Source organism: Coregonus lavaretus (genome assembly GCF_964263955.1).
Source record: "Coregonus lavaretus genome assembly, chromosome: 30".
Taxonomy (NCBI): Eukaryota; Metazoa; Chordata; class Actinopteri; order Salmoniformes; family Salmonidae; genus Coregonus; species Coregonus lavaretus.
The window spans coordinates 29,102,545-29,122,347 of NC_140017.1; the positions used below are offsets into that span (position 1 = coordinate 29,102,545).

Sequence of the window (19,803 nt, forward strand, 5' to 3'; positions counted from 1 at the left end):
AGCTGTCAAAGGACACCAGAAACAAAATTGTAGACCTGCACCAGGCTGGGAAGACTGAATCTGCAATAGGTAAGCAGCTTGGTTTGAAGAAATCAACTGTGGGAGCAATTATTAGGAAATGGAAGACATACAAGACCACTGATAATCTCCCTCGATCTGGGGCTCCACGCAAGATCTCACCCCGTGGGGTCAAAATGATCACAAGAACGGTGAGCAAAAATCCCAGAACCACACGGGGGGACCTAGTGAATGACCTGCAGAGAGCTGCCACCAAAGTAACAAAGCCTACCATCAGTAACACACTACGCCGCCAGGGACTCAAATCCTGCAGTGCCAGACGTGTCCCCCTGCTTAAGCCAGTACATGTCCAGGCCCGTCTGAAGTTTGCTAGAGTGCATTTGGATGATCCAGAAGAGGATTGGGAGAATGTCATATGGTCAGATGAAACCAAAATAGAACTTTTTGGTAAAAACTCAACTCGTCGTGTTTGGAGGACAAAGAATGCGGAGTTGCATCCAAAGAACACCATACCTACTGTGAAGCATGGGGGTGGAAACATCATGCTTTGGGGCTGTTTTTCTGCAAAGGGACCAGGACGAATGATCCGTGTAAAGGAAAGAATGAATGGGGCCATGTATCGTGAGATTTTGAGTGAAAACCTCCTTCCATCAGCAAGGGCATTGAAGATGAAACGTGGCTGGGTCTTTCAGCATGACAATGATCCCAAACACACCGCCCGGGCAACGAAGGAGTGGCTTCGTAAGAAGCATTTCAAGGTCCTGGAGTGGCCTAGTCTCCAGATCTCAACCCCATAGAAAATCTTTGGAGGGAGTTGAAAGTCCGTGTTGCCCAGCGACAGCCCCAAAACATCACTGCTCTAGAGGAGATCTGCATGGAGGAATGGGCCAAAATACCAGCAACAGTGTGTGAAAACCTTGTGAAGACTTACAGAAAACGTTTGACCTGTGTCATTGCCAACAAAGGGTATATAACAAAGTATTGAGAAACTTTTGTTATTGACCAAATACTTATTTTCCACCATAATTTGCAAATAAATTCATTAAAAATCCTACAATGTGACTTTCTGGAATTATTTTTCCTCATTTTGTCTGACATAGTTGACGTGTACCTATGATGAAAATTACAGGCCTCTCTCATCTTTCTAAGTGGGAGAACTTGCACAATTGGTGGCTGACTAAATACCTTTTTTCCCCACTGTATAGCGGCTGGGCCACCCCGTGGGTTTGATGATATTGAACTTGGCAGTGCTTTGCGGGAATAGTCCTCAGACGACTTCTCTTCCCTCTGAACGTGTTGGCTCCACACATTGGCTTCCTGGCTCCACACCCTACAGCTGTGTTGACCTCTGCTGTGTTTCAGAGCCTTTTGTTTTTGTTAATCTCAGGTCGTTGTGTTTGAGGAGCAGGAAGCTGATGGTCAAATCCAATTCGCCAGCGAGCCTGACCTTGGAATGACTGTTGATGTATAGTGAGGATGGCCTGGTGGAATGGAGGTATGGTTAGGAGTTCCATCCTCTCACATTTTCAAACTGCCTGCCATCAGGGACCTAGCTAGATAGCTACTCAGAATTGATGCACATCACTGCAAATGGCATTTATTTCCTGTCGGGAAGCCCCAGCCTCTGAATGATCCAGACTAATAAAGCATCCTACTAGATCTTGCAAATGTAACTGTGCCTTCATTATATTCGATGGGTCACTGCAATATCTGTATTGCAATGTACTGCAATACCTTTACATATGTGTATTGTGAGAATTGTGTCAGAGATACTAATTTCAGGTATTTTAATGTATAGGTGTTTGTCCGGATTCAAGTACACATCTACTTGTCATTGTATTTCTTTGAATGGACAATTACAACGAATACACAGATTGTTCTTTTGAGATTAACCAGTGACGTGTGATGGTGAATTAAACTGAACCATCAGTGCAGTGGAGACTCTGAAATACAAAGACATTTGTCAAGTACTTCACTTTTCAGTTGTTTATTTGTCTTGATAAATGTCATATGGAATCTCTGAGATAGAGTCATGAGGAGAAATGAACAACCTTTAGAGTTACATGCAGAAGAAGTGATTCACACAAGGATGGAAGATGACTGTGGATCAAAGTAGGTAAAGGAAGGGGGAGTGGAGGAAATTGTGATTTGCCCTAAGAAAGCATTTAGGGCCTAGTATGAGCCATCACCTTTGTTACATTATGTATGTCCCACTACGAAGCTAAACACTGGATAAGGCTGTTCCTTTACGTTAAAGTCGTTTCTGACGGTCAGAACAGTATCGCTTGTTGATCGAGCTGTGAGAGTGTGAGAAAGCCAGGGATGGAAGGAGAAGTTTGAGTTTTGTACCATCAGAGTACTACAGCTAACTTATGATTATTTAAGTGATTACAACAGTGTAGGAGCAAGCGCCATTAAATGTCCAGGAGATGAAATTGCACTTCCATTATGTATAACTCATGGCTTAGTGTTGTCTGGGTTCATCTCTGCAGGGCTCTCTAGACAGGCCCAAACATTTTTCCTAAAATCACATTAATGAATACAATCAATTCTAAGAAAGGTAATTGAAAATGAAGGCTATTGATGGCGGTTGAAGTCAGAGCAATACAGAATTTATGTTAAATGTTGTGTCTCAGTTTGTTGGTGTTGCCCGCAAACCTAAATGTGACCTCAGAAGAGCTTGTCTGTGTGTGTTTTCTGAACCTCAGTGGCTGAGAGGCAGCGATGAGAGAAGAAGGGGGTGGGGGCAAACATGGACAAAGAAATGTTCAATTATAATTCAATTTTACAAGAGGACATTCATACTTCAAATAAATACATAAATAAATATATTACTATTGATTTTCGCATAAATAGACAGACTTCACTTGACATTTTGGAGAATGGAAACAGATCAGAAGACATTGATTCTTGCCTAATGATCTTAATGGTACTTTGCGTGCAATCCAAAGGCGAAAGATGAGGTCAACATGAAGATTAACAGCCACACACATTGTTTGATCTCAAAACATTCGGTTTGACTTCCTCAATGAAACAATACTATTTAATAGAAATGATCAGAAATGACATGTTGGTATGTCCACTTGACCTGATGGGGTAGCATATTTTTGGGGGAGCCGTATCCGATGGGGGAACAGCACCTGATGGGAAAACCGTATCTCTGATCTAATACTGCTTTGGATAAGTTAAAAGGCCATAACTATCCTGGTCATTGATCTTCCTTTTTCATAGTTTCCCATAGTGTCTTCCCCTACATTTGAGGTATAACTGAAGGATATTAAGAAATTTAAACGGACATGAAACCTTAATACTGTGGCTGAGCGTAACACCAATTCAATTGTGCTTGTCATTTAGTTTTGCCTGCTATTGCCAAGAATTGTCACAAAGTGTGTCACAAAACTAACTTCAACCCGTATATGGTACAGTTTTATCAGGGCAAGAAACTAGGTTTGAGCATGCATGGATATAATGGTGTTGCAGACTGGGGTATCTTGCTAGAAGTTGTCCAAAGCAGAGGATCTTATTCTAGTTTTCATGGTATATTTTATTTGCCTTCTTACTCGCCTACAGTTCATAGACCCATTAATGAATGAGGGTTGTTTCTTGAAAACATTTAAGCATGATTGTCTGTCTACCTCTGATGAAACTGAGGTTAAGTATTCAGTAATATTTCTACACTGCAGTGGGTTTATAGATGTAGCTGTTGTGCGAGCGCAAATATCTAACTTACGTACAGTAGGCAATACCCACTGTGAACCTGGATACTTATGCAGATTGTACTGTATATCTCAACTTGTACTGTCAGTGCCTTTAGCTTGGATAACGTCAATTGCTTTCTTTTGTCCTACTCTACTAGTTAGCTACTGTGGTTATATAAACCAGCATACTATATGGCCATCTGCCAAACTGCTCATCATTGGGTAATGGAATACTGTAACATATGCACAAAGTTGGGTTAAACCTAACTTGGTGGTGTGCCGTTATACTGTCCATGTGATGGAAAAACAGGAGAGAACATGTGCTATACCAGTTGTCATACAGTAAGGTGTTATTGGCAATTCTTAGTTTTGATTTTACATTTATATAAATACAGTAGTTACATTTTATCTGAGAGGACCTTACTATGAGTCCTCTAGTTGTTCCTGTGTTAAATTAGTATGTACACGTGTTGCCACTTAGGAACACCGTCACTGGCAATTTTAAGTGCTAAATTAAGTTTTGGGACTTTGACCTGTAATATTGTGTGCCTCCCAAGCGTTAGGAGCCCATCTTGATGTCAGTTATTTCAAGTGAATAGCTTCAGTACACACTGAATTACATGTCTGAGAATGACACTGAAAATGGATGGTGCCCCATCTTTAGCTTTCAAAATGGAGGCAAGAATCAGTCAGTCATATTGAACTAGCAAGAAAATGCATGTAAACACCAAAAACAAACACATTAAATAAAAGCAGACAGTTTTAGTTATACAAAAAGGACATTCCTTCCCTTTTTGAACTTTCAGTGTTTGCTGAAAGTAGAATTGATCTTCTGAGAGAGAACTTGTTCGGATTCTCCATGATTGTTCGGTCTGAAGACATGGAGGCCATTTCAGTACATGTCTATTAAAGGTGTCCAGGGGCTCAGTGTCCAATCAGATCCTTCAGTCTCTTACAGACCCTACTAAGAGCTCATCCCCTGCCCTGTAGATCCACGTCTATAGAGGGAAAGCCAATGGATATCTCATTAGCCTGTTCAGGCCAGTAATGGTCCATCTCACTGGCTGCCTAACTCCCGCTCTCCCTGCAATGTTTGTGTTGTGCTGTCTCGTGTTAGGACACTACAGATGCAGTTTGGTGCCATGCAGGTTCCGAGAGCATCAATCTCCCGTTGATCCTTAATGACTCAGCTCTCACTGTTTGCTTCATGTTGGTGCTGCTAGCAACATTTAACCTGATAAATATTGCCATCTTGTACTAGTCTGTGCTTTAATATGATACATTTGTACTGTTTTAATCCCAATATTAAAAGTGTTTAGTTTCAGTCAAGGGGATTTTGCCCCCGAGGCAGTCTTTTCTGAGATGATTAAGACATGAACACTGTTTGCGCTGGGAGATGGCCTCTTTTTCTTCTCAGGGTCCATATTAGACAACCACCTGGAACAGAGAGCAGGGACTCACTGAGAAATTACACACATTCATAATTAAGTCAATTTGCAGTACAGATTAGTTTTAATAACGCTTACAGTTATTAGTGACCTTCTTAGCCCAAAAATGTGGGCGTCTGGAAAAGCAATGGATAAGTCAAACAAGTCCCGAAATGTGTTTATCATTGGTATACCATTTCCCTGTTCGCCAGATGTTCTAAAAATATTTTTATATAAATGAGTAAATTAAGTCTGAGATGTGATCTCATTTGAATAATTTCTCTCTTTACCATCGCCCGAGGAGACAACGTCAAATCTCCACGTTGGGGTCTGTAAATCCTTTCTTTCCCTCATTTACAAGGACAGGTTTTTCCGTCCTAGTGTGCCAAACGAGAATCTGTAGAGAAATATCAGAGAAAAGAATCAGCATCAGGCAGCACTCTCACGAACTAACACACACCCATTCACTCCTCCACACTCCTCTTTGCGTGGGCTGTGGCAATGTTCTTCTACTCCCAGATATAGCAACAAGAACAGTACAATAGGAAACCTATAAGTATGTACTCCGGCGTGTCAGCTCGGCCCTGCTTAACATTAGATGATAGTGAATAGAGAGTTCCCCCGTAGTGAAAAATAAGAACTTGCTCTTCTTTTTGGATCTTTGTAAGTGATGCAGCTCAGTTCTTTTGGGTGCGTCACATACCGGTAACTATAGCCCCAATCAAGCCTTTGGAGTGGGATGATTTGGCCCTGGAGACCAGACACACATCCAGGAGATTGATGGTGGAAATGAATCGACGTATAGAGCTCATTTTCTTCCTCTCTCCCCTCAGTCTCTGAGCAGCCCTACCTTTCATCTCCTCCACCTCAGTAATGAATTATGCATGAGGCGTGTTTGAGCTGCCTCCGCCAGAAGCCAACTCCCACTTTACCCAGGTGTAGATGAGGTTAATAGTCACACTTGCGTCTGAAGAGGTAGATTATAAGGAGGAGAGGTGCCGGAGCCCGGCTCAACCCCCATCCCTCTCCCTGTGCTCATCTGGGCTGAATGCATACTAGGACGCCCCCCTCTTTTAATCTACTCCCCTCCAGGAGTCCTGAATATAATCAGGCTGAATATCCCATCCTGTGAGTGTGAGTGGTGGTGAGCTAAGGCCCCTGGCCGACTCCTCTCTGCCCAGCAAGAGGCTTAGCGGCTGGGGCCAGGGCCAGGCAGGGAACAGCCAGGCCGGAAATGAAGTGGGCATGAAACACCACACTGTGTCCTGAAGCCTTTTACAATCACACCCACCGTGTGGGGAGCCTGCCAGTTACCTAATGGATCCGCTGACTTTTTTAGCAACTGGTTATATATGAAGTTGTTTTGGAGAGGGTGAACTTGCCTCTGCACTAAAGTTGGATCTACCAGAGGATCATCTGAGTATGGATTTCACATTTGCCTGACATTATATAAAATACCAATAGATAAAATGAGGATATTCTGGTGTAAAATGACAGAGTCTAACATGTAAAAAGAAAGCATCTATTTTGCTCTATCTGCTGTGCATTACCTTAGTGCAATTAGCTGCTTTGGGCTCCAGGTCGTTGAGTGTGACCAGCTCCCGGAGCAAGCTGCTCTCCTGGTAGCCTCCCTTCACTCCCCGCAGCTTGAAGTAGGCCTGGGGCTTGAAGAGGATGAGCCGCAGGTTGATGGCGAAGCCCGCCATGTCGATGGCAAAGGGCCGGTGAGGGTCGAACACAGTCTTCCAGCCGTACACCTTCCCTGCTGCGTTGACCTTGGGCGACTCGTAGCGCAGGCCGCCAACGAAGGCCACGGGCCATACAGATACCTTCCTTGTTGACCTCATCTGGATAGAGAGGAAGAGAGGACAGAGAGAGTTACGCATCTTTGCGCTGTTTGTATTTCTAATGAACAGGATCAGTGTGTCAGTGTCTATACGAGATGTGCCAACAAGGCAAGATACATTATAGTTTTCATTGCAAACAATTATATAAATAGAGCCAGACAAGCTGAAAGCGACAGTTGCATGTATCACAGGAGCCATGCAGGCCCACCGTGATGGACCCAGCCCAAGAAGAGCAAACATGGACAGAACTAAGTGGGTTTGAGGACCAGGGCCATTATACAGAGTGGATGAGAGCAGGTTGGTTGAGGAGATGCTTGAAAGGTGCCTGGACTCTTCCGTTCCTCAGAGGCTCAGGTTTGTTCTTTAATCTTCCAGCATCAAACGATCTCCCGGCCGCCAGCTCTTTGTCGACTGTATTTCTGCACCACTGGCAGCGAGAGAGAGCTGCCCAAATAATGAAAGGAAGTGTTCTAATGAGGATGGGTGAACTGTAGAGTCATTTATACACACTCAATGCAGTAGAAATAATAGTGGTGCTGGTGTACTGTTGTGGAAGTGCTTTTTAAATGAGGTGTGTAGCAGAGAGAGCAGGGGCGGTCTGTTCAATAGGGCGATATGGGCGACGCACTGCCAAACGGGAAAAGGAAGGGAATTTTTTTCTAATCAATTATATCACGGCAACAGTAGTTATCAGTGTTGTAATCTAGACTCTGATCTGCCACAGTGCCACACTGCCACTAAATGTCCAATCAGGCGAAAGTCGTGCTTCAAATGGCTCCCCCCCCTTTTGGGGCGATTTCAGTCAGGTTGAAAATCGCCCAGAAGTCTGTCATAGACTCCCATGTAAAATCTATTTTTTTCAAATTTCAGAGCTTTCAATACAATCTCTATGGGCTTCTGAGGGCTTGCACTTACGCACTTTCGTCATACGTAACGTAACCATGAACGTAACTAAGAAAAGAGCGGGTAGCCTCATCAATCAATTCACGTACTACTATCAAGATGGCTATAGCGTTCAGTGCAACTCGATTGTCTCTTTGAAATAAGTTACTTTTTGTCGGCGAACAAATCAAGATAAATTGGCAACGAAACAATTAGGACCTCCCAGACCAAATTTAATAATTCAACAGGTTTCTACTAAAGGCGGAAAGTCCTACACCCGAGGATTTTTCTGTTTGAGATTGTCTGCTTTGGGGAGTGAACATTGCCACTCAACTGGATGAGGGATACAGGCTAGCTGTCCGCCGCCACAACGATGAGGTTAGTGTTGATAATCACAAGTTTACTGGAGAACTGAGACCAAGTAGAGACTTTGGACAGGGTGGATATGGTATAATAAAGGCAGTTTATTCAGAGGTAAAGATATCTGGAATCGCGTGCACGGACCCGTTCGTCAAACTATTAGGGAGCTATACATTAAGCCCCATTACTTACCATATCAGATAAGAGAAATTGCTGCAGCTACATATATTTTACATCCTGGCCCTACATAGTTCACTATTTGCATCACTTACCAAAATATTACATGTGGTCATATATGCTTGGAAAGTGGAGATGCCATAGAACGTCAAAAAAGTAAACATTGCTGGAGACACATTGCCGTTTTGGAGAAGACATCGCGTTTGCTAGCGAAGAGATTTGTTGTGGCAAATGAACTTGGGCTGGGAATTTCCAGGAACCTCACGATAAGATATATGCATTGCGAGTCTCATGATTCTATACGTATTGCGATTCGATACTGTGATTTTATTGCGCACCATATGTCTGTTGCAGAGGGATCAGAAAGCCATGAGAACGAGTTTTGACCAGTCATGGAAATAAAAGTGCTGAAAACAAATTGGCTCCCCAATGTGAAAAGATTGAGAACAAGCTATGAAGGAACAATAATGGTGTTTTGGTGCAGGTACAGCCAACTAGCGCTAAAATATTGCGATATTGTCAATACAGTATATCGTAAAGTATCACTATGTAACTCGATTTCTTTCCCCCAATCCCTAAAATTAACGGTAAATAACTGAATTGTTTGCCCCACATTTAGCTAAGATGATTAGCTAGCCAGCTAAAATGTTTTATTTAGTTAGCAGTCGCATCTACAATAGTTTACTGTCAATAACATGTCTCCAAAAATGACGTGGTGTCTCCAATTGTGTTGACATTTTACAATTGCGATGCGCATCCATGAGTATCCACTTTCTGTAGCTCAGCTGGTAGAGCACGGCGCTTGTAACGCCAAGGTAGTGGGTTCGATCCCCGGGACCACCCATACACAAAAATGTATGCACGCATGACTGTAAGTCGCTTTGGATAAAAGCGTCTGCTAAATGGCATATTATTATTATTATTATTATTATCTGAAGAGAGCCCCGAAACATTGTGTGCAGACATTTTATGCAATAAATGAAGTAGGTTGAATCTAGTAGTTCTGATCTTCTGATTGGTCCTGATGAGTTGGGCGAGGTCCCCTCCAGGCTACTGTCACTGTTGCATTGGCTCTGAGTCGGGTTCTCTGTCTTCAAATGTTCAGCCTAAGAGAGGGTATTTTTGTGTGTGTGTGTGTGTGTGTGTGTTTAACAGTGATGATGTGTGTGTGTGTGTGTGTGTGTGTGTGTGTGTGTGTGTTTAACAGTGATGATGTGTGTGTGTGTGTGTGTTTGTGTGTGTGTGTGTGTGTGTCCTCAGAGCAAGAACTCGTGAGTTGGAAGAACTGAGAGGCCTATGGCGTGGGTGTTGTCCTTGGCCACCTGCTGACAAGGCTGACAAGATAGGACCCTTTTGTCCATTGTTATTGGATAGGAACAGAACTTATAACCAGCTCCTGACCTAAATAGATCTTAGCACAACATTTTACTCAACATATCATATTCCATATTCACTATAACAAATATATTTACTACGACATTAGCAAGAACCGCCACATCCTCAGCCGGCTAATCCAGTGTGTGAAGTTTTGCGGAGTGTTTGAGTTAGCTTTGCGAGGCAAAGATGAAACTGAGGGCTCCACCAACCCTGGTAAGCCAACACTTTTGAGATCAGTCAATAAATGCTTCTGGTATTGACTTATATGCTGCCCCTGTCTTCATGTTGTTGCTGGACATATCTTTTTTAAAATGTGTGTAGGTCACCTAAATCATCAGAAAAATTGCCCCCCCTGAGAATTTTTTCAGGAGCCGCCACTGAGAGAGAGGTGTGTGGTGGGTGGGACAACACTGTGGAAACAGGTCTCTGTGTGTCCCAATATTCTAGCCGTATCTGATGATTACCCATCAGCCCAAGGGATCAGAGCGGAGTTGTGTGTCTGTGTGAACAGGATGGAGATGGCCAGGGTTTATGAGTGAAGTTTGGAAACACATCTGGGCCACCGAGACCAGGACTCTGCCAGGCTAGCCACCCAGATAACATTTCACATGATAGTGTGTTAGGGATGACATCACCTTCTCCCAAGGGTCACATGTGATTTATGTTAATTAGAAAACAGACTTTTATCACAAGTTTAGATCATGCATCTTTCCAATGAGTGAAATAGCTGTTTTCCTCAAGGGTTTGGTTCTGGAATGAAACTGTCTCAAACATCGTCAGGGGGGTTGCCCCTCTCCCTCCATGCTACAATGTGAAAATTAATGTTTCCAAGGCTGCCACTAACGGGAATCAGTGCTAAAACGGCACCCAGTCTCTCCTCAGTTTAGAGCTGAGCTGGTGGAAATGCCATGAAGTGCTGCCCCATTTTTGTGGATTTGAAGTGTTTCCTTTTTTTTCTCTCTCTGTGTGTGTGTGTGTGTGTGTGTGTGTGTGTAAGCTATGTTTCTTTTATTGGGGCGAGGCGAGTGATGGGGGAGGCCCACAGAGACAGCTTGCCTATGTTCTTGAAGTCCGAGCACAACAAAGGAAACTAATCCCAAACTTTAAAGGGAGACGGGAGACATCCGGGTGTATTAATCAATCTGGAGCACAGGAGAGGGTGAGGAGAGTCTCTAAAGTGAGTTTTACATTTACATTTTAGTCATTTAGCAGACGCTCTTATCCAGAGCGACTTACAGTTAGTGAATACATATTTTATATATTTTTTATTTTCTGGCCCCCCGTGGGAATCGAACCCACAACCCTGGCGTTGCAAACGCCATGCTCTATCAACTGAGCTACATCCCTGCCGGCCATTCCCTCCCCTACCCTGGACGACGCTGGGCCAATTGTGCGCCGCCCATGAGTATCCCGGTCGCGGCCGGCTGCGACAGAGCCTGGATTCGAACCAGGATCTCTAGTGGCACAGTTAGCACTGTGATGCAGTGCCTTAGACCACTGCGCCACTCAGAAATAGGCTGATACTGCTATCGGGTGATTTATACTGCTATTGGTTGATTATCTGTCTTTAATACATGGAATTGATGGCTTAATCCATAGAGAACACAGTAGAAAATGATTAGTTCAACTCCTAAACGGTGGCCCATTTTCATCAATACAATGATGCCTAAGCCAGAAGCAAATATCAAATACTTATTTTATGATCTAAAAAGGTATTCAACTGAGGTGATATATTCTATTCTAAGTGATCTGGTTGACATTGTTGAATGTGGATGCTGATAGAGAAGGATAGATATGATTAAAATAGAGGCAGGCGCTGCTGGTAAATATTCCTTGTGGCTTTGGAAAGGCAACATAAGCATTTTTTTACAAAAGCTTAATAATGAATGCACCCATTTTAGTCATTTAGCAGATGCTCTTATCCAGAGCGACTTACAGGAGCAATTAGGGTTAAGTGCCTTGCTCAAGGGTACATCGACAGATTTTTCACCTAGTCGGCTCGGGGATTAGAACCAGCGACCTTTCGGTTACTGGCACAACGCTCTTAACCACTAAGCTACCTGCCGCCCTGAGTGGCTAGCCTGGCAGAGTCCTGGTCTCGGTGGCCCAGATGTGTTTCCAATCACCCCTTTACAGTGATTTTCTAAAACTATGGCAGATGCATATTTCATCAGCTATTTTAATTTTCACAATTTACAGCAGAGTCTCTGCCCATGTCTCTCGACATGGAATGTTTCCCCATGGTTTGGTTTACTCTGGGTGAGAGCATCTGCTTAATGTAATGTAATGGAGCAATACCAGAAGGTTAGGTTGGCCATTACAGTTCCTTGCTGTACATATTTTATTCAGCTGTTGTATTTGTAACCCGTGTATCCACATCGAATTCATGCCATGTCTGGGCAAGAGTTCATGACATTATGATTTAGTTAATTTGTAAAAAAAATTATATTTCAAATGCCAGGTCAAGCTGAACAAGCTGGCATCTTTCCAGTCAGGTTAATTCATGTCCAGATCACAACAACATACAATCTCTTGGATGGATGTCTACTTTAAACCCCTTCACATGTAGCTGTTTTCTGCCTTATCTCCATAACCATCACCTCCATGACTTACACCTGTTAGCGGGTCTATGAGAATGGTCTGATATTTACTGCTCTGTCAGTTGGGTCGGAGTGGTTTCTCACTGAGTGGTTTCTCTTAAGTGATGGAAGGCTTCTAGGGATAGGGAGAGCACTCTGCCTGATTTCCAGGGAAAGGTAATGACAGGCCCATCGATACAGAGCGCATCATTTACAACCTGCCCCGTTCACACTAGCAAGACCTGAGGCTAATGCCCCAGGGCCCAACAGCATCCATTCAAGCCAGGCCAATGTGTCTTGAGTTAAAATGGATGGCCTGGGGCACTAATTACCAAGTTCAAACTTATCCTCGGCCCACTGTTGTTGGTAATGGGAATCAAAATGCTTCAAGCAATAACCACAATCTATTACTACTAGGAGTAGGAGTAGCCACCATTCGATGTACTAAAATTGTTCCAAATTAAAATAAATGTAATTAATTCTTAAATTATGTGCTGTGAACTCCCCACTACTATTGTGATCAGTGTTACTAAAGTGAATCTAGTGGACCAGACGTGGCCATGAGATGCCAGTGCGCCCCAGGCCTGGACTGACCTCCTCAAACAGCTCCAGGCTATAGGTGTTGTCATCATCAGCGAAGTAGACAATGCCTGCCTGGCTGCTGTTGGAGTTGAAGGTCTCTCTGAGCCAGCGCAGTGCCAGGTTCCTCTGCATGGTGCCCCGGGGTATCCTGGGGTCCCGCGTGTCCCCACGCAGCTTATAGTTCCTGGGAGTCTCCACGTTCAGGTGGGTGTAGTTGAGGCCTGTTTCCCGGAGCATGCGTGTGACCAGTGGGGTCCTCCTCTGAGAGTCCTCCACCAGGATCCAGTGCAGGTTGGACACATGGAGGAAGGTGTTGGCCAGCCGCGTCAGCTCTGCCTTCTGGACCGGGCGGCTGTAGGTGGGGGTGATGATGTGGATGGTGGGCAGCACGTCGGACCATGGCGGCGGCCGCGTGTACACGTACTCCGTCCTCACCACCTCCACTATGTCCTTATCAGAGGAGCAGTACTCCTTAGAGTCGCTGGCCTGGCCTGCCTCCCGCCGCCCTCCGTCGGCTCCGTCATCTGCAGGGGAACAGGAAGACATGTAAGGCATTAGCACGCCCCAGGGCGGGGTTTCCCGCTGTATAATCTCAAGTGACACAATCCAAGAGGCAAGTACCTGCGAAAGTACCTGCGAGTCGGTGTCGATGGACTGCAAGCCTCTCTGGTATGATAAAGATATCTTTTACTAGGTGGTGACAGGCTGCAAAGAGTGAAAGCAGGCAGCGTGAGGTGAGTGGACAACATGGCTACAGTATGGTTAGGGCAGCGGCTCCCCTGGCTGCCTCTACTCATTCAGCTGGAACAGCCGTGGCAGGGACAGGGTCTATTCCAGTAGTGGAGCTCTGATTACGTGGCCCCTATAGCCCTCTATGATGGATAGAATATCATTATTGGATCATTAAGGTAGTTAATTTCTCCCCACATTGTTCCATAGTTAATGGCAAACTTTATCAGTGCTCTGTTAGAGAGGAGGTTCTCACTTCAGACATAAAAATGATATTTCTGCATCACACAGCAGATTAACACAATCTCGTGATGGCCAGATGTTCTGCGGTGGCTGCCAGAAAGCATTCTTTGAAGGATTCAGTTGATTTGTGGAAACCTGCCTATTTTACATCCTACATTTCACCTTGATGGCAAATGGAAGGAGGCAAAGAACGCTATTGATTTACTGTCACCTTAAAGGCCCAGTGAAGTCAAATTTTTATTTTCCTGTGTTTTATATATATTTCCACACTGAGGTTGGAATAATGCTGTAAAATTGTGAAAACGATGACAATGCTGTTTTAGTATAAGAGCTGTTTGAAAAGACCGCCTGAAATTTCAGCCTGTTTTGGTGTGAAGGAGTTTTGGCCTGCCTGGTGACATCACTAGGCGGTGTAAGTTAAAAGGCCAATAAGAAAGAGAGTTTCAAACCTCTCTGCCAATAACATCTAGTTTTCAGGTTACATATCCCTCCCATTAGGCTCGTCCAATTAGGCCCCTCACTCAGACCACTCCCAGACAGTCCTAGCAAAATCCTTGATTGAGAAATTGCTATTTTTTACCATTTTAATTGAAAAAGCTAACAGTAAGGTACTTAATTGTTACCCAGAAAGGATTTGATATTGAGATAAAAACAGCTGCATTGGGCCTTTTTAATATGGTTCTGTTCACCAGACAGAGTACTGTACTTGACATATCACACATTGGTTTATTATGGTCACTTGGGGTCACAATGTGAGTGTGAGATAAAGTCTCAGGCTTGTGTACAGTATGTGGGAGCCACATAAGCACATTGACACAGAATATTCAATAAAGCCTGCCTGGAAGCCATCAGGGAGCACAGATTATTATTTCAGATGCTGATTAAAGGGCATTAGAAATTAATCTAGTCTCCTTTTTGATTTGAAAAGTCTGCTACAGTTTAACTGCTAAAAAGATTAGCTGAATGACTGCTGAAGACCATATGCTGAGTGTAAATTAGCTTTACTCCAACCACAAGCTGCGGATGGTGGCTGTGCGAATCAAAGGACACTTACCAAGAAGTGGATAGCCTTAACAGACAATTGACCTATATTACAATATGATGAAGCAGACCCTGTGGAAGGCATGTGTTGGACTGTATGTACTGTACCATGATGTTCTGTGACTGGGCATGTGACTGAATTGGAATTGGCTATTGAATAGTCCTACACCATGCAACAGAGGACTTATGACAAAGCGGAGGATTGAGTATGTACCCTTGCGGATGGCGAGCAGCGGAGCGATTGCGCTTTGGTGCCAAACGGTGATGAGCAGAGTCCACGGTAACACTATCAACACGATGGCAAGAATGTCTCTTCTCTTCGGCATCTCCAGGATTGGTTTTATGTCTCTTCATTACCTGCCAGGAGAGAGGAGGAGCGACAAACATGTCAACAAGGGCCACTAGCTAAATTATCCACTCTGCATTTTATTTCAAGATGTGGTGGCTTGGCTGAGAGAACCACTAACTTATTTTACCATGAGGAAGGTGACAGTCTTTTAGCACAGTGACATAATACCATGTAAATTCTGTTTATCTTCCCGGCGTATAAATACTCAATTTATACACATGCTGTCAGGCAAAAGGCTTAATTTCCTAAGTGTGAATGCATCTGACACAACATAAGCCCCATAAAAGCCTTCCACTGATAAAGAAATGGGTCAAGAAGAGTTTTAAGCAGTTTTATTCTGCCTCAGTGGAGAGTAGGCAGAGGGAAGTCCTCAGTGGAAATTGCCATTGTTGTGCTGCCTGAGTATCTAGAACTGTATACAGCAGTGGAGGCTGCTGAGGGGAGGACGGCTCATAATAATGGCTGGAATGGAGTAAATGGAATGGCATCAAACACATGAAAACCATGTGATTGATGTATTTGATACCGTTCCACTTATTCCGCCGCTCCAGCCATTACCACGAGCCCATCCTCTCCAATGAAGGCGCCACCAGACTCCTGTGGCGGGCACTATCTGGAACAAATCATTTCAATTATTTTTGCATATGCACATTTCATTGCTTTGGAATATCAGTGATTGATTAGACTGATGGATCAATGTGTTTCTGCTGTGGAAGGAATCCATGCTGTGAGACTAATATGGTATCTTGCACTCATTAAAGCCTGTCATAAACAGACCTATGGCCATATTACAACAATGGCTGTAATGTATTGTGCTAAACATGTTGATGATTATGGTAAATGACTATGATTCCTCACCCACGGTTAGAACTGGATCATGGCACCATCAGAGGTGCAGCTGGAGGAGCCGGGGCCGCACAGCAGCAGCACGTGGAGTAGAGTGGTGTGATCGTCCACGACATCTCAGCCAGCCATGCCTCCTCCTCACACAGCCAGGAAACACCACCCGGAGACCTGGATGGAAGACAACCGGCCATGGCTTAGTCACCGCATGATGACATCAGTCAGTCACGTTACAGGAAGACATGACATCAGTCACATTAGGGTGCCATTCAGACCAACTCTAGGCTTCAATAACTGTACTCAAGTATCTGACAAGGTTGCCTATCAAATCTAATCAAATGTTATTTGTCACATGCGCCGAATACTTACTTAGAAGCCTGTAACCAACAATGCAGTTCAAGAAATAGAGTTAAGAAAATATTTATTAAATACACTTTTTTTTTTTTTAAGTAACACAATAAAATAACAATAACGAGGCTATATACGGGGGGTACCGGTACCGAGTCAATGTGCAGGGGTACAGGTTAGTCGAGGTAATTTGTACATGTAGGTAGGAGTAAAGTGACTATGCATACAGTGCTATGAAAAAGTATTTGCCCCCTTTCTAATTTTCTCTACTTTTGCATATTTGTGATACTGAAGTTTTCAAGCATGAACTGCTCGTTTCAAGTCCTGCCACAACATCTCAATTGGGATTAGGTCTGGACTTTGACTTGGCCATTCCAAAACTTCAAATTTGTTGCTTTTTAGCAATTTTCATGTAGACTTGATTGTGTGTTTTGAATCATTGTCTTGCTGCATGACCCAGCTGCGCTTCAGCTTCAGCTCACAGACGGATGGTCTGACATTCTCCTGTAGAATTCTCTGATACAGAGCAGAATTCATGGTTCCTTCTATTAAGGCAAGTCGTCCAGGTCCTGAGGCAGCAAAGCATCCCCAAACCATCACACCACCACCACCATGCTTGACCTTTGGTATGATGTTCTTACTGTGGAATGCAGAGTTTGGTTTTCGCCAGGCATTACTGGAACTATGTCGTCCAAAAAGTTATACTTTTGAATCATCTGTCCATAGAACATTCTTCCAAGAGTCTTGATGATCATCCAGGTGCTTTTTGGCAAACTTGAGTTCATGCTTGAAAACCCACACGTCACTGAGTTAAAGCAGTTCTGCATGGAAGAGTGGGCCAGAATTCCTCCACAGCGACGTGAGAGACTGATCAACAACTACAGGAAGCATTTGGTTGGAGTCATTGCAGCTAAAGGTGGCACAACCAGTTATTGAGTGTAAGGGGGCAATTACTTTTTCACACAGGGGAATTGGGTGTTGCATAACTTTGTTTATGAAATAAATGAAATAAATATGTAATTGTTGTGTTATAAACTGGCCAATAAAAAGAAAAGATTAAGATGGGCAGTCTGAGATATGGCTTTTTCTTTGCAACTCTGCCTAGGTCAGCATCCCGGAGTCGCCTCTTCACTGTTGATGTTGAGACTGGTGGTAGCAAGAATTTTGTATAATAATTTAAATTGAAAAATTATACGTTTTGCGTATCAGTTCATAAACACTATGCCATGGTATCGGTACATCAATCTCTTCCCAACTATTTTGCAATCTATATGGGACGGCTGACAATCCTTTGGTCCTTAAATGAAACTGGTATACTTTTTTATTTATCACAATTTTCTTTAACCAATTATGTTCTTTAATGCAGGGCCGACAGACAAGTTCCTTACTTTTTCCCCCTTCCACTTTCCTCTTCCATTTAGCTGCATGTGCGACATAACTCCACCAGTCCTACCTATGATATAATTTACAAAGATAACTTTTTTCAACATTTTTTCAAAAAATAATGTTTTTTTATCAATTAGTATATTTGAGTTTAACCACAATATGTGTTGCTTTATTTGATCTGTCGTTTCTGGAGGATTCAATTGAAATTGCAACCAACTTTCTATTAGAAATAGTGATATTTGGGAGATGATTTCCTTTTCAAATAACTGAAAGTGAGAGGTTGTAATCTGAATAAAGGGAAAAAGGCCATTCTTGAACATGGGGTGAGACAATCTTACTAATTTGCTAGAGAACCAGTTCGGATTTAAGTATAACTTTTGTTTGACTGAATATTTTAGTGATAGGTCTAATGTTTTAATATTTAATAATTTCTGTCCTCCGAATTCATATTCATTATATAAATAGGCCCGTTTAATTTTGTCTGGCTTGCCATTCCAAATAAAATTGAATATCTTTTTTCCATATAATTTAAAAAACTGTTTGCTAGGAGTAGGCAAGACCATATGCAAATAGGTAAACTGGGATAATACTAAAGAGTTAATCAGGGTGATTTTTCCACAAATAGACAGGTATTTACCTTTCCATGGTAGCAAGATCTTATCTATTTTTGCTAACTTTCTATTAAAATGTATTGGAGTGAGATCATTTATTTCATTTGGGATATGTATTCTGAGTATATCCACATCACCATCAGACCATTTTATTGATAAACTACATAGTAATGTACCATTTTATTTTTTAGTGATCCAATACGTAATATAGTACATTTATCATAATTGGGTTGTAATCCAGAGAGGTTACAAAATGTATCTAGATCCTCTATGAGGCTGTGGAGGGATTTAAAAGAAAACATGAATCATCAGGGTCCTTAGCTTAGTGATGAGCTTTGTGGGCACTATGGTGTTGAATGCCTATCAATCTACCTCGGCTGCATGTGCATCCACAATGTAATATCCCTGTCTCAACCATCACAGAACTACTGTTCAAGAGCAGGAGCAGCAGAGGACTACAGTACAGAACTCCAATCAGGACTAACGTCATTCCCCACTGGGCAAAAACTGATTGAATCAACTTTGTTTCCATGTCATTTCAACCCAAAAAGTGTATGTGATGACGTTGAATCAACATGGAAAATGTATTGGATTTGCAAAAAGTCATCAACATAAGGGCATTTTACCTAAATCCAATGACACAGTGACATTTTTTGTTGATTTCATGTTGAATTCAGGTTACTTGACAACTCAACCAAATGTAAATCAAAACTAGACGTTGAACTGAACTCTGTGCCTATTGGGTTCTGTTTACAGTAGGAATCTGTGGCAGTGACAGGTTGTTTCCATACTGGGAGAAAAGCGTACAGCCATGTCACTTGCTAAGAGTCTGGTGCTGTGGATGGAGAATGGTGATATGAAACAATTAGCATCCTATCTCATCCAAAATCATAGGAATGAATGAATGAATGCCACAGAACGCTAAACTGAGCCACGTTTTCTGTGTAGGCTGCAGCTCAAATATTGTTCGGCTGCAGATGCGACTGGGTGTATATTTTTAGACGCTTTGTGATGAAAGATCAAATGAACTGCAAAGATGTTTTTTGTTGTTGTTCAGAGCGAACAGCAGGGGCCCAGTCTTATTGAGGCATAGTATAAATGCAAATGGCCTCTGACCCGGTAATTTGGTAGGGAGGGTATATGCTTGATGTGCACAAGATTTCACAACAATCTCTCCTTACAATGACCCAGCTCATCTAATTTACAGACATGTCACAAATTGAAGAATGTCTTCTGAGAATTCAGACCAATCAAATGGAAGGATGACAACCAGGAACACTATTTTGAATGGATGACTGGAAGTGCA

The 19,803-nt window shown here is 42.9% G+C and overlaps 1 protein-coding gene and 1 pseudogene across 2 annotated transcripts in view; one reads left to right on the forward strand and one right to left on the reverse strand.

Moving 5' to 3' along the window:
• The window catches only part of LOC311105656 (beta-galactosidase-1-like protein 2), a 38,964-nt pseudogene extending 21,971 nt beyond the window's left edge, over positions 1–16,993 (forward strand). The window contains exon 16 of the transcript XR_014615855.1: positions 16,178–16,993. The product of XR_014615855.1 is annotated as a beta-galactosidase-1-like protein 2 (transcript). The remainder of the gene's footprint in view (positions 1–16,177) is intronic.
• LOC311105673 (galactosylgalactosylxylosylprotein 3-beta-glucuronosyltransferase 1) lies at positions 5,454–15,286 on the reverse strand (the record flags this gene model as incomplete). The annotated part of the gene is made up of 4 exons (XM_084147890.1): positions 5,454–5,540; positions 6,694–6,990; positions 12,960–13,471; positions 15,175–15,286. The coding sequence occupies 4 exons, from the start codon at positions 15,284–15,286 to the stop codon at positions 5,454–5,456; spliced, it is 1,008 nt and encodes a 335-aa protein (XP_084004016.1).
• Positions 16,994–19,803: the final 2,810 nt, after the last annotated feature.